Source organism: Siniperca chuatsi, linkage group LG10 (genome assembly GCF_020085105.1).
Source record: "Siniperca chuatsi isolate FFG_IHB_CAS linkage group LG10, ASM2008510v1, whole genome shotgun sequence".
Lineage (NCBI taxonomy): Eukaryota > Metazoa > Chordata > Actinopteri > Centrarchiformes > Sinipercidae > Siniperca > Siniperca chuatsi.
The window spans coordinates 6,748,557-6,762,966 of record NC_058051.1 but is presented as its reverse complement, the minus strand read 5'-3'; the positions used below and the strand labels follow the sequence as shown (position 1 = coordinate 6,762,966).

General features: G+C 43.4%; 1 protein-coding gene, 1 long non-coding RNA gene and 1 pseudogene across 3 annotated transcripts in view; all 3 read right to left on the bottom strand.

Moving 5' to 3' along the window:
• The window catches only part of calcrl2 (calcitonin receptor-like 2), a 29,807-nt gene extending 20,977 nt beyond the window's left edge, over positions 1–8,830 (bottom strand). The window contains exon 1 of one of the 2 annotated variants that reach the window (XM_044212904.1): positions 8,694–8,830. In XM_044212904.1, coding sequence (XP_044068839.1) covers positions 8,694–8,743 — 50 coding nt within the window. In that variant the 5' untranslated portion in view covers positions 8,744–8,830. Of the gene's footprint in view, positions 1–7,985; positions 8,081–8,693 lie in introns of those variants that run through there. The other variant, XM_044212905.1, reaches the window with a different exon arrangement.
• Positions 4,890–7,970, bottom strand: LOC122883772. Its single transcript, XR_006379705.1, has 2 exons — positions 5,298–7,970; positions 4,890–5,204 (listed from the first exon to the last, which is right to left on the bottom strand). It is a non-coding gene; the product is annotated as an uncharacterized LOC122883772 (long non-coding RNA).
• Positions 8,831–11,315: 2,485 nt separating the features above from the next.
• LOC122883770 lies at positions 11,316–14,173 on the bottom strand (annotated as a pseudogene).
• Between the last annotated feature and the right edge of the window lie 237 nt (positions 14,174–14,410).

The window sequence follows — 14,410 nt, the reverse complement described above, 5'->3', positions numbered from 1 at the left end:
AAGTGTATGTGTATGTATATCTGTATATGTGAGGGAAGGCGGAGGAAGGATGAAGGTTGAGGAGGATGCCATTATCTTCCTCTGTCATCCTGCAACCACTTCCTCCTTCTCTCCCCTCTCCATTTCTAAAAAGCCCAACAGGTTAAAAATAAGCCATTGTTACACATACACAAAGGGACATGGAAGGGACTTTCATAGTGAGGGGACACAGCTAATATTGTCATAGCCTTTTAAAGCTAGGGTTTATTTCAGAAGCATTTTTTGTTATATTTGTTGAAATTCTCTTTACATCCCGACAGCAATCAATAAATCAAATGCTCTGGAAATGTAAAAAAATAAATAAATCTGGTATCTGTGGCTGTCGCAGGGCTGTAATAAGCCCATCCAATCGTTTCATTTGGGCCAAATGAAATGAATGGCTAGCCTACCTGCCTGCCTGCCTGCCTACCTGCACGCACTCTGCCCATGCACTCATTGCACATGAAAATGTGTTTTCAGGGAGTGGCTTTGAAGGAAGGCCTGAAGGTAGGGGGGGATTTTTCGGTTGGATACTTTCAAAATCTAGCTGTCTCTTGCTAGTTTCTCCAACGTTACCTACCGTAGCTTTAATATGAAAACACAAAGTCTCTGCTAGACAATGAACAGCGAGGAAGTTCATTATTACAGAATTAAGTCAAAAATCTGAAGAAGGGCTGCAACAAATGACATCAATTATCAGTTATTTTCTCAATCAATCGATTAAGTGTTTGTTCTATAAAACAACAAAATGTCCATCACAAGTTCCCATGGAGACCCAAGGTTTTCAAACCTTGTTTTGTCCAACCAACAGCCCAAAACCCAAAGATATTCAGTTTACTATCATAGAAGAGTAATAAATTAAGCACAATTTCACATTTGAGAAGCAACCAGTTAGTTTTTTGCCATGTTTGCTTAAAAAATAGCTTAAATGATTATTCAGTAATTGACTAATCGATTAATCACCTAATCATTGCAGCTCTAATCTGAAGGTGGTGCTGCTGACTGTGTGCAGAGAGGTAACAAAAATTTGAGCTTTCACTGACACTGAAACCTCCCAAAACTGTTTTAACGCCCAGAAGAAGATTAAATCAAATAAGCACTAATCTTTCAAAATGTAATAAAACTGCACATAATATACAGGAAACTGCTTTGGAGGCTTCCACTTTGGCCAGAATGTTTTTTCTAAACAATACAAACTACAGCAACAGCATGAAAAACAACTGACTCATAATTTTCAGTTATAGTGCTATATTGACAAAAGTTTTAAAGGTTTGTATCATCTTTTGAATATCAAAAATATGATTACTGATGAAGAATAAGTGCTGTAAAATAGACATTTCTTAAAAGGAGACATTTTGGTTTTTCATAGAAGCAAAAGCACAGGTGTAACTAATGACATTAATGTTGGCTCCATTGCATTTAGGTGTCCCAATAAGACAGACATCTAGCATGTACAACACCAGGACCCTGGAACTAGAACACCTAAATAATATTTAGCAATCATTAATATTATTAGTTATACATGTGTTTGACAAATCAAAAACGCTGCTGTGAGAAAGGTCTATAGAAGCAAGTCATATGACATAATTCAGCAGTCTATCATCAACGATAATAAAGCTACACGGTATGCTTGGACACAAAACAAGGTCAAATATGGCCTCCCTTACCTCTAATGGCTTTCATCATTAAAAAAAATAAGCAGTAACACTGTTGTGATGGCACAGGAGGAGATGTGAAGATACTAGTTAACATAACAGAAACCAATTGCAGCAACATTTTAATTTTTTTTCTGACCCTAGACTCCATTCATTTTGTTAACATCTTTAGCTTGTTAGGTTGAATTAACTGGGCCACTAGGGGGCAGACAAACTCCAAAGCAAGCAGATAGACAGCAATCTCTTTATGAACTTGTCATGGCTAACGTGTTATGGTTTCAATTTGCTTGAAATGAACTAGGTTGTACGGCATTTAATCTAAAGGCTAAATTCTTTATACTTGTTCCCGAATGGCCACACACAAAGGCAGGGCATGCCTTAGTTGTCTCGACGCAATGAATCTTACAAATCAAGATAACGCTACACACTTTCGCACAATCTCTCCTTGAAGGCATTCTCGGTTGTACACATGAAAGGTGACTGAATCAGTTATGTGACGAATAAAAAAATAAGCGCTTGAGAGAAAAGCTCAAACGCAGCCTTACTTTCTCACCTCCACACACCTGGCCATCAATGTATAAAAAAGGCATAATTGTGGGATTGTCTGTGTTGGAAAATTGTTGGATATAGCACCCCCAATTCCAAGGTCAGAAATGCAGCATCAGATGCTGACATGCACTAGTTTTACCCATGATGAGGCCTTTAGCATACAATTTCTTATTTGCACATCCAGCAGACAATGAGCAACGTTAGCATTCATTTGGTGTCGTGTTTCTGGTCACCTGAGGAATATAAGTTCAATAATTTGTCTCCTTTTAGGTCTGGTTTGGTCTCCAACAACTAACAAAAATACTTTTGGTCTTTAGCTTGCTTAGCTAGATGTTTGACTTTCTTCACCAGGTTTTCGCTAACATCAGCTGCTCACTGCTGCTGGAAATGAGATTGATGAGAGCCGTAAGAGCCGATTTTAGGACCCATACGCAGGACACACAGGACAGAGCAAGGTAAGTCGAAAACAATCTTTATTGGGCAGATAGTAGTAGTGAAACTAAGTATTTGGTGTAGTTCGTGGCTGCCTCGGGGACTCGGCCAGGCCGAGTCGGAAACGAGGTGCACTGGTTCTGGGCTGGCGAGCGTGGTGGGATGGACTGGGCCAGCCAGGCGGAGGGTCAGTGAAGCCTGGCGTGTAGCTCGGGGAGGCGGCTGTCTCAGGTGGCAAGATTGACCGGATGGTGAGGGCGTCTTAGTGGTTGGTGTGATACTGATATCCAGATGACCCAAAGGTAGACTAAAGTGGTGATTAGCGGCAGTGAGCGGGTCTATGACAAAGAGAACCGAGATTACTGGATTTGCAGAAACAAAGGAACGCTTTTAATCTTTCTTACTTGAAACTGTCACGAGGGTAGCGTACACATGTACGGGGAGTACGATCTGGCGTCGGCAGTGTGGAAGTGCCTAGTATATATACCATGTAGATCAGCAAAGATTGAAGCCAGGTGTGCCGGTGATCAGCAGCAGACAGGAGTGGTGGTAGACCTTGGGCGGACGGTCCGGGGGCCGGACGAGTGCCGAACTGAGGACCTCGGGTAGACGGCCAGGGGGCTGGGCGTGTGCCGATCTGACCTCCTGAGGTCGGCGACAAAGATTAACACCCTTCGGAGGCCTGGCGAAATGCTGGTGGCACAGGTGGATGGTTACCGGAGGCCGGCGACGGAGATGGGGAGTCACGGGAGGCCAGCGGTGAACACTTGGAGTCACGGGAGGCCAGCGGCGAACACTGAACACTTCGGGAGGCCTGCGGTGAAGATGAAACCCCTCTGGGGGCCTGAGGCGGGGACCCCCTGGAGGTCTGCGAGTCAGCAGGACATGGCACCAGGAACGAGACAGCAGGACATGGTGCCGGCGACGTGACAGCAGGACATGGCGCCGGCGTCTGGGACTCAGGACGGGGGGCCAGCGTTGGGTTGACTGGCTGAGGAGCAGGCCGGACTGGTGGTGTCCAGGAGTCCGGAACCTGCTCCTCCGCCTGAGAAGGAGGGTGCGGCTGCAGTTGTAATCCTGCCGATGATTCAGTGACTTGTTGTGACCCAGCAGTGTGTCCCATGTTGTGCTGCGATCCAACCAGAAACAGAGGTTCGCGATCCAGCATCGGCCAAGGATTGGTGCTGCTGCGATCCAGCCGAGGAAGGAGTCGACTGCGATCCAGCAGGGAGTCCAGGGAGCTGCTGAGGTCCGGCATAGCGTCTGGGAGCGGGGAGCAGTTGCCTCCAGGCAGGGGTTGCTGTCTGCTGCGATCCAGCAGGGCGTAATGGTGGCACCTGAGGCTGCTGCGGCTTGGCAGAGGCGGTGAGCGCTGGCTGATGCGGCCCAGCAGAGGCAAGGACAGGTACGGCTGCGGACTGGCAGAGGCAAGGACAGGGTACGGCTGCGGACTGGCAGAGGCAAGGACAGGGTACGGCTGCGATCCAGAGGCGGCAAGGACAGGGTGCGGCTGCAATCCAGCAAAGAGTCCAGGGAAGAGTCCAGGGACAGGGGGCTGTGGCGATCCAGCAGGGAGTGATGGCTGCTGCGATCCCGCAGAGGCAGGGAGCGATGGCTGCCGCGATCCAGCAGAGGCAGGGGGCGCTGGCTGCCGCGATCCAGCAGAGGCAGGGGGCGCTGGCTGGCGCGATCCAATAGAGGCAGGGGGCGCTGGCTGCTGATCAGCAAACCGGGATGCAGACTGGCAACTGGCGGGTCGGAAGTCAAGCCGGGAACCAGGGGCGGACACAAAGATCTTGGCCCACTCAGGAAGGGAACCAGGGCATGCGGGATACTGCCAAACGCGCAGCTGCTTTGGCTGTCAGCCTGACCTGCTCACTGCTGGCTGTTCCCCAACTCTCCAGCAAGATAGACAGGTCCAACACCAGTTCTTTCAATTCATCCGACCTGGTCGGATGTGACGCTGACAAGGACGAGGCTGTAGTAGAGAGCTGGGTGGTTAGTCTCGAAACCTGCTGCGTCAACTGAGTAATTTGGGAAGCCATGGCCTGCTTACTCTCGGCGAGAGCCTGTATTATTTGCTCATGCTGCCCAAGGAGAATCCCTTGGCTGATGAGCGAGTGGTGAAATGGCGCTACTTCCGTGTTTGCGCCTGCTGGGTCCGTGTTGGCCAGATTGTTCTGTTGTGAGAGCCGATTTTAGGACCCAAAAGCAGGACACACAGGACAGAGCACGGTAAGTCGAAAACAGTCTTTATTGGGCAGATAGTAGTAGTGAAACTAAGTATTCGGCGTAGTTCGTGGCCGCCTCGGGGACTCGGCCAGGCCGAGTCGGAAATGAGGTGCGCTGGTTCTGGGCTGGCGAGTGTGGTGGGATGGACTGGGCCGGCTAAGCGGAGGGTCAGCGAAGTCTGGCGTGTAGCTCGGGGAGGCTGTTGTCTCAGGTGGCAAGGTTGACCGGATGGCGAGGGCATCTTAGTGGTTGGCGTGTTACTAATATCCAGATGACCCAAAGGTAGACTGAAGCGGTGATCAGCGGCAGTGAGCGGGTCTATGACAAAAAGAACCGAGATTACTGGATTTGCAGAAACAAAGGAACACTTTTAATCTTATCTTACTTGAAACCGTCACGAGGGTAGCGTACACATGTACGGGGAGTACGATATGGCGTCGGCAGTGTGGAAGTGCCTGGTATATATACTGTGTAGATCAGCGAAGATTGAAGCCAGGTGTGCCGGTGATCAGCAGCAGACAGGAGACCGGGAAGCCAGACCAGAACACAGACACACCCACACGCACACACAAAGACGGACAGGGGACAGCCAAGAAACACAAGGAAAGACAGGTGCACTGAAGCACACAAGGACCGGGGGGGGGGGCCCGCGGCTCACCATGACACACACATACATTGAATGTGCTGCAAAAACAAAACAATTAGCTAAGAGAGGTTAAAAACCACCTTAGACCTTCAGAGTTGTGTTATCATTTTCTGTAGGTTCAACACATTTAACATTATACACATCGATTCAATTCAATTGATTCAATGTTAATATTGAAAATATGGAATAAGCTACTGTGAAATGCAACACACTTGAAAAAAGTATGTAGCACAGAGAGCCAAAACCAGTCAACACACAAGATCCTTTTATGCAGTGACCACAAGGAGGTTCCCTCATTTGGTTCTGGAGCTCTGTACCACTTTTCCACTATGAATGAGCACACATCTTCTGTCCCCAGTGTGTGTTAAGAATCCAGCATTTCTGTCCTTAAGTTCTTTGGAAAGTGGGCTCTTAACACTGTCTGATCCTGCAAATCACTTACTAGAGCCAACACACCAGCAGCACCAGGATTTACAGCAACCAAGCTGTATGAGTGATTACGGACTTGGTTATTTTCCCATAGCTTGACCCAAAAATAGCTCCTTCAGCTTGGAGCTATGCCAGTTGGTGTCTTTTTTGTAATTTTTGTCTCTGGGGCTATAAAAGCAGCACAGGCAGTGCAGAAGATAAAATAGAGGCATTGCTCCCTAGACACGATGATCAAACCATGATAGAATCACCCCCACATACTCAACCCAATGCAAGCTCTCCCACCAGACAGCTGACTGCTGATGCGCGTAGGCTACGGTGAGAGAGAAGATGATCAGCACCAACACAACAGTAACCATGCCAGCCTTAGCAGTCTCCCAAACCTATCAATCAGTGTGGGAGCCAGCACACCCTGACACAGTTCTCAGACATGGTCAGCCTGACACCACAATCACCACCAAAGCATCGACTCTGATTCTTTTTTTCATCCCATTTCTCATTTTATCTCACTCCGGTCTTTGCTTAGTTTCCCCCTTAGAATAAGCAAACTATGTCTTGCTCTGTCTTAATCTTGATTTCTCGATTTGTCACAAAAACCTCACACGTTTCCTCTTGTAATTCAATCCAATGCAATTCAAAATGTTCATCAACAAGATGGTCGTTAAAGCAGTCTCGAATCCCTTAAAGGAGCAACAAGAAAGATTTTTTTTATAGTTTTATAGCTTAATATTTTTGTATTGTATTTAAATCCCCAATTTCAACAATTGGAGTCCTATTATTTCCTATTGTGCAAAATGCTAGGAAAACTTTGGCACCCCTGCACCTATTAGTATGCAACCCTGACGTGTCAGTTATCTCCCACTGAGCCTAAAATAAGTACATGTTTGTTGTGTTATGAAAGGGGGGATGACTGAAGAGCGATGTGGGGGTTGGGACCAAAGTAGCAGCCAAAACACCTATTAATACACTGATAGCTGCCTGGCAAGAGCAGGCTGTTCCAGTCAAAGACACGCGGGGACACTGGTAGGGTGGGGGTGAAAGTTTCCCACAGGAAGATGCACGGTCAGACTGTAAAGTCCAGGAATCATTCTGAAGTATTCAAAAGTCAAGTAAGGAGCTGGTCTGAGATTGATGTCTTGGGTGTGAGGATTACAACTTGGCAACACTAGGTGGAGGGGGTAAAGGGTATTCCTGAAGACACTCTACTAAAATGGAGCCAATTATAGATAGAAACACACAAAATTGTAAATTTTGCAGAGGCAAGTACGAGGCTGAGGATGGTATTAGAATAATAATTGTGAGTGAAAACTGAGGAATAAGTATACATATAAACAGCATATAGTTCTCCTTTAGTTTCTTATAGTTTCTTTTTCTGGATCAGGAACAGCAAGTGACATTACTTTTACAAAGAGAGGAAGTCCTATAAGTATGTAGGGTTTACTGGTGATTGCTAATGTGAATGTAAAAGTGAATGAAAATCACACAGGAGAAATGCAAATTCTTAGAGAAAATAACAAAACACTTGTCAGCCCATCCAGCCTGTCAAGTTAGCCTTGTGTATCTCCACCTCCATGTACCCTACATTGTTGTACTCTATGTTGGTGCTTTAGAAGTAGACTGAATGTCAAATGGAAGAGATAATCATTCACTGGAATCCATCTCTGTTGTTTAATTTGCACTGCTTTGTTAGTTTATCAAACTGCAAAACAAAGTCCGTAAGAGAGATATGTTTTAGCTTATTTTGGATTGTTCATCATTCAGAGTGGTTTCAATGAAAGCTGAAACCCTCAGTAGTTAATATTTAGGTTTCATTTATTAGTATGAACAGAACTACTGCACCTCAGTTTACACAAAAGATCAAATACTCCATCATAACTTCTGCTTTAAAAAAATCTGCTGTATTAGAAGATGATTATAGCTTGATTGAGTCTCAGAGCTCTGCTAATGACAGGAAACTAAATCACTGCAATATTGCCTATCTTTACTGTCACAGGTCATTTACTTTTAACTCTGTGTAGACTTACTGTAGGCTCCCTTCTGTTGACCAAGGACTCATCGGCCATCTGTTGTGTTTCACATTAGTGGAGATAATCACAGCGACACTCTGTTCAACTCTATTCTATTTCTATTCATATGGTACTTGCAACTGCAGAACCAGGCAACAAGCCAGCTCTGGGTGTGACCTTCGCTCAACCTGCATTCATCCTCAATGATAAACTTTACAACTCTGTACAGAATAAAAATACCAGAAAACTTTAATATTGCTATAAGAAAATTTTGTGTGTCTGTGCCAGCCAGTGGTTACTTTATAGTGACCTTAATAGGATTTGTGATAATAAACACAGTCCTGTAACATTCCTATAGTCTTCTGATGGGACTTACATTCTTTCTGTGGTGCTCAATTGTGAATATATAGACATCTTAAAGTAATTTATGTTGTTTTGCACTTAATATATAATGTTCCTAAAGTCACTTAACTTGTCTTGTGATATAAAAGTTAAGTTGCTTGATATTAGTATTGGTATTAGTATCATTATTATATTGACTGTTGCATTGCCATAGTTCTTTTTCATGAGGGTAAAACTGCACTACTTCCTGAGTTGTATGGACACATTTTACAAGACCACATTCAAATGAAGCCTGATGAACACCACTGCAATAAGTGACGCCTGGACTGTTTCAAGTATTGGGCAGCCTGACTTTTGAGTGAAAAGCAGAAACTTGTTGCGTACCTTTTCTTTGAGTGAGCTGTCAAACTGTCTTTTCTTCCAAAAATCCACATGCTTGCATGATCCGAGCAGAGACGCGTCTCATGCTGCCCTTCTTGTCAACACTGACCAACCCCGAGCACTCAGCTACAGCTGTCAAGCTGGGCACAGTAGCAAATACATACTTTCCTGTTATCACTTTCAAAATAAAACACCACATTGACATTTTTGTTTGGAATAATAAAGAACCAAAGTGACGTTTAGGCTCTATTTTACAGTTATATTCCATAACTAATCAAACCATTTCAATTTTAATTTTTAATATTTTTGTTTTTGTCTATATATCAGTTTTTGGCAATGCATAATAAGAAAACATATACTCTCTGTTAATCAGAATCAGAAATACTTTATTTACTGAATAAATTCCTCAAATTCAGCTTTAGGAGCACAGTTAGAGTGACCATTAGAAAAACATTTTCTACTTTAGTCACATAACACCTTTCACACTGCAAATGCATTTTCCAAAAATGTATCCACGCCAATTGTCCAATTTCTTTACAATTAGCCAGAAGCATCTTCAGACACTAAGGAAGCCAGAAAAAACAGAGATGTACAGTAATTCCAGTAACTGACACGAACACTGGACATCAGCATGGAAAGATAATTTGCTGGTGACAAGAGAGAACATGATTGGTGATGTAATGAAAATATAAGAAGACTTCACTATAAATCAAAGTAATGAACATTGCTTTATAGTGACAAATTAAAAACCTTTATTTTGAAGGTAAAGTTATCTTCCGGTATCATCCTACTATTCTTTGCTGGTCTGACCTCGCAAAGTCGGCAATTAAAATAATAAAAAAAAACGGTCATTTAATTTTTTGACACTTGCAAGAACGCAAAAACACTAAAATTACATGAAAAAAGCAGCCACCAAGTAGCTTATAACAAAAAACAAACCAAATTATATCACTTCCTGAGTTTCATTTCAGCGAAACACTGTTTAGAAAACAGGGAAAATGTATTATTAGATTATTTAGTAAGCTGTCAGTGTCCTTATTGAAAAGAAAATAATGATTGATTTACATTATGGTCTGCGGCGGCACCCTAGAGTAATTTTGCTGTGAAGTACAACAATGCCATCTGCAGTTTGGTGGCGGTTGGGCCGCAATATCTATCAATACAGTAAATAGCAAAATCTAAAAACAGGAAAAAATAACAGGAATGCATAATGCCATTACATGTATGTAATAACAAGTTGAATACGAATCATGTGATTTGAGGAGTCTGATATATCTCTAAATGACACTACACTTGCGACAGGTTTATCTTAGTTAACGCTGCCGGGTAATGTTTAATCTAAGGGCAGCTGAAATGTATCAGGTAACACCGATGTAACCCGACAGGATGTATAGTTACTTTTTAAGTAGACAAGAATGTATTTTGTTGCGCTTTAAAAGACCCCGTGCATGCTCTACAATATAGTGATATAAACAGAATGCATCACAGCAGTGCACATACAAAGCTGTTGCTGCAGTGACATTAAGTACATTTTTGTAACTTTAATAGGTTTTACATTACTACCTGGAGTTTAGAATCATAGAAGTCAAGTGAACATCTGATACAAAAAATGCATTGTGCTGTGTAACTTTCAGCTATGTACGATGGAGAGCAATTTGATTCTATCCATAATTGACAAATTCTGGTTTCACTGATTATCGCGCTTTTATTTACGTTTTAGATCTGCCTTGCCACAAATGCTCACGCTAATGCCATCATTATATCATTTCAACATTATCATTATATTCACGTGAATACTACACCGAAAAATGCTTCCATGCCAATCAAAATAATGCCGCAAGATCTTTTCTGTTGTTATACCTATTTCATAGACATGGGGCCTGTTGCACAAAAGTAGGATAAGGGATTAAGCCAGGATATCTTGGTGATCCTGGCTCAATTGATCCCTAATCCGGTTGCACTAAAGCTGGATAGGGTGCAGGAGGATATGTTATGGTATAAATTACCATGGAGATTTATTCTGTGGAGCTAGCCTGCTCCAGACCAGGCTAAATTCCAGGATCTATTTAATCTCATCCCTAATGTCAGTCAGCAGTCGCCACAAATGGAAACCAATAGTTATTTCACTGCTCACTATACATTGTTATCACATATAACTAGACCCACTGTCATTATTTAAACATTTGTGATCATTAATTTCAATCATTTTGGATAAATAATGATTTTTAGATGATGTTGCTATCATTAGATCATTTACAGTTTCCAATAGACTATAAGGCTATATATAAAATGATAGAATATTAGGGCCACAGAGGGAAAAAAAAAAGACAAGTCATAATATTGTAACCAGTTGTTTTAAAGGAGGACAGTTGTTAAAATGACAGATGTGGGGCATTTCGTGAAATTGTACTTCAGTATGGTTTCATAAACAAAGACATGCTGATGTGCCAGAATATGAAGTATCACATTGTCATAACTATCAAAACTGTAAAAAGAATATGTTGCTTTTCTGCAGAAAGAACCAGCCTCATAAATTTATGACTTTATCCTTTTTCCTCAGTGGGGACCTAGTACTCTGTCATATAAACAAATACACATTCCATATGAATATAAAAACACAATGTGTAACATTATGTTCCTTTATTGAATAAGGACAAAACAAAGCAGGTAAACTATCAGCTCCTTTCGAAACTGAAGTCACAGTGACTCTACAAGATGGAAAGCACAGAATCAAAGCATATTATACAAAATGATACATACACATTCAAAGGTCTGTATATAACACACCCTGCATGTCTGCACACTAAAATAAATGCAGGACAAATCCATACACATCAACTGAACAGACAAATGAATGGATGCAGTAGCCTCCCTGCAGCCTTGTATTACACACAGTATACCGCACAATCATCATAAGAGGCCAAATTCGTAAAAAAAACCAACCCAAAAAAACCCTATTTCCTCTGCCACAGCAGGACATTTTTTACCTAAATTGAAAGCACACATACTAACTAAAATAATTCAACACATATTGGTCCCTCAGCAGCCGACCACCGTCGTCATCAGGGAAGATTGCCGGATTGTCCCAGTCCATGGCTGGTGGCACTCTGGGGGCCCTCTCCTTCCTCAGGCAGGCCACATTGTGGAGGACAGCACAAGCCACAGTAATATCACATGCCCTAACAGGGTTGACCCTTAATTTGTGAAGGCAGTGAAAGCGTGCCTTCAGGAGGCCAAAGGTCATTTCAACTCTGGCCCTGGTCCTGGCATGGGCATGGTTGTAGGCCTGCTGTGCTTCCTGGGGTCTGTGAAAGGTGTCAGGAGAAAAGGCTGGCAGCCATACCCCCTGTCTCCCAGCAACACACCAGAGAATTCACCTGTCAACACAAAATCTCATCATTACTACCTCATAAACACAGTGATATTCTTGACACAGCCATGATGGTTATAAATAGGGGTTGTGTGGCTTACCTTGTGATAGGCACTGATAGATTTCAGAGGCCCGAAAGATTCTGGAGTCATGGACTGAGCCAGGCCATTTTGCCACAACATTGCTGATCACACAGTCAGCATTGCAGACCATCTGAAATCATAAGATGAGGAATATTACACCAATCAGTGCACATCATTGGCAATGCAGAGTGTTCGTCAATGGACAATATCAAAAGTTATGTTCACCTGAACATTAATGCTGTGAAAGGATTTCCTATTCACAAAATCGGCCTCATGGGCACCTGAGGGGCTTTTATCCTTATGTGTGTGCAGTCCACTGCACCAATGACATTGGGGAAACCTGTCACACAAAGTAATGAGTATCCTACTATGTGTTAACAGTTGTCCTGTAATTTGTAGATCCTCTTACCTGCAATCCTATAGAACTCCTCTTTCATGTCACAGAGTCTTCTGTGGCCAGGAAGGAGATGAAGACATCTGCTAATGCTTTGATAGCCAGACACACACTCCTTATTGTGCGGCAAATTGTGGCCTTGTTCAGCTGTTCTGCATCCCCACTGAGTACAGGAAGGCTCCACTAGCAAAAAGCGCAAGGCCACACAAACCATTTGCTCCACACTCAGTGCATGGCTCCGTGCAGTGCGGTGCTTAATCCTGGGACCCAGTAGTCTGCATAGATACCTGATGCCATCTGCAGAAAACCTGTATCTTTCATATAGATGGTCATCAGGAAGGCCAGTGGGTCCAACCGGTCCCTGAAGACCCTTTCTCGCCTGAAGGCTCTCCTCAGCACAAGTGCTTCTTCATCCACCACATCTCGCAAGAATGGGCATGCCATTGTCAGAGCAGAAAGGAACACACAATTTTGGGCCTTCATATAGGCTAGTGGCCACACCTGGTGCCGGGGGGGTGGGCAAAAGAGGCCGGTGCCTTATAACGATGACTTGGTTGTACTGATTGCTGTGAAAATAAAATATACCTTAGAAAGATGCCACCGTCCTGTGTGCTCACAATAAGAGCTCATATGTCATGGCTCACTTGACTTTACGAGAATATACCTAATTTTTATTTTGAGCTGTGTCATCTTCTTGGAGCTGGGGGAGGAAAGAAAAATAATGATTAATACATTTGTGTTACAGTTAGCATACAGTGTACATTGAAGGCATATCTCACCTCCCTCTCAAGTTTTTTTATTTCAAGGTCCAGTTTCCTAATTGTCCTCTTTTTTATTTCGGACTCCAGTGCAAGATTTTCTATCTTTTTCTTCTTGTACTGAATGTCTATGTCTGCCAGTTCTATTTGGCGCCGGAGGTGGTTGCCATACAACTTTCTGATAGCTTGTGAGCTCTGTGAACACAATACAATTAGCGCAGCTGGAATTTGGCAGGATGTGGTGTCCTTTTATTAATACGCACTATGTTGCCAGGCTGGTTTTCCCACTGTATAGCATCTGGGTCCTGTAAAAGAAATTAGATTTTTTGATTTTGATGAGGACTCCTCACCATTGTAGAGTAAATAGTACTTTCACAGTCTTAACATGATACCTCATGCCTTCTGGAATCCACAGAGATGGTCTCCTCCTCATCATCGTCTCCATCATGTGCTGTTGCTGCTGCACTGGGGCTTTCACCCTATCACATTTAATCGGATTCATATTGAAGCTAGTAGACAAGACATGCCAGGCCTACAGTATGCCTTTGATGGAGTACTCACTGGATCAGCATCGTCTGGTGCTTGTGCTGGTGGCTCTAACAGGAACACAGTGCTTCCAGACACTGCAAGGCAATAGGTAAACCAAAGTCAGACAGTCCAAATTGATTCAATATGAATGTGGTTGTATTCCATGTAGAGATGGAAGGACATACCTTGAATGAAGCGGGTGGCATCTTGGGAGGAACCTATGCTCGTCTCTTTCCCCCCAGGGATCCCCTCTAAGACGGGCCTGCCTTTATTTAGCTCCAAGGCCATGTCCTCTGCTGGGGTAAGGTCAGCCTTTGGTGACCCACCACCCGTGCCTTGTCTGTGGGTATTCTTTTCACTGCTAAAACAGTACAGACAATGTGTGAGCAGGCACCTTCTGGGTACAATATATGCTTGTGCTTTGTTAAATATTAGTCAGGGACCATACCATTCTGCAGAATGTTCTTGTATTTGATTTTGACCTGCTGCCATGTCCGTTTTGGCCCGTTCATGTTTAATCTACATCACACGCACACACACACACACACACTCTTTATCACAAGAACATTTAATGGAGTCACACTGAC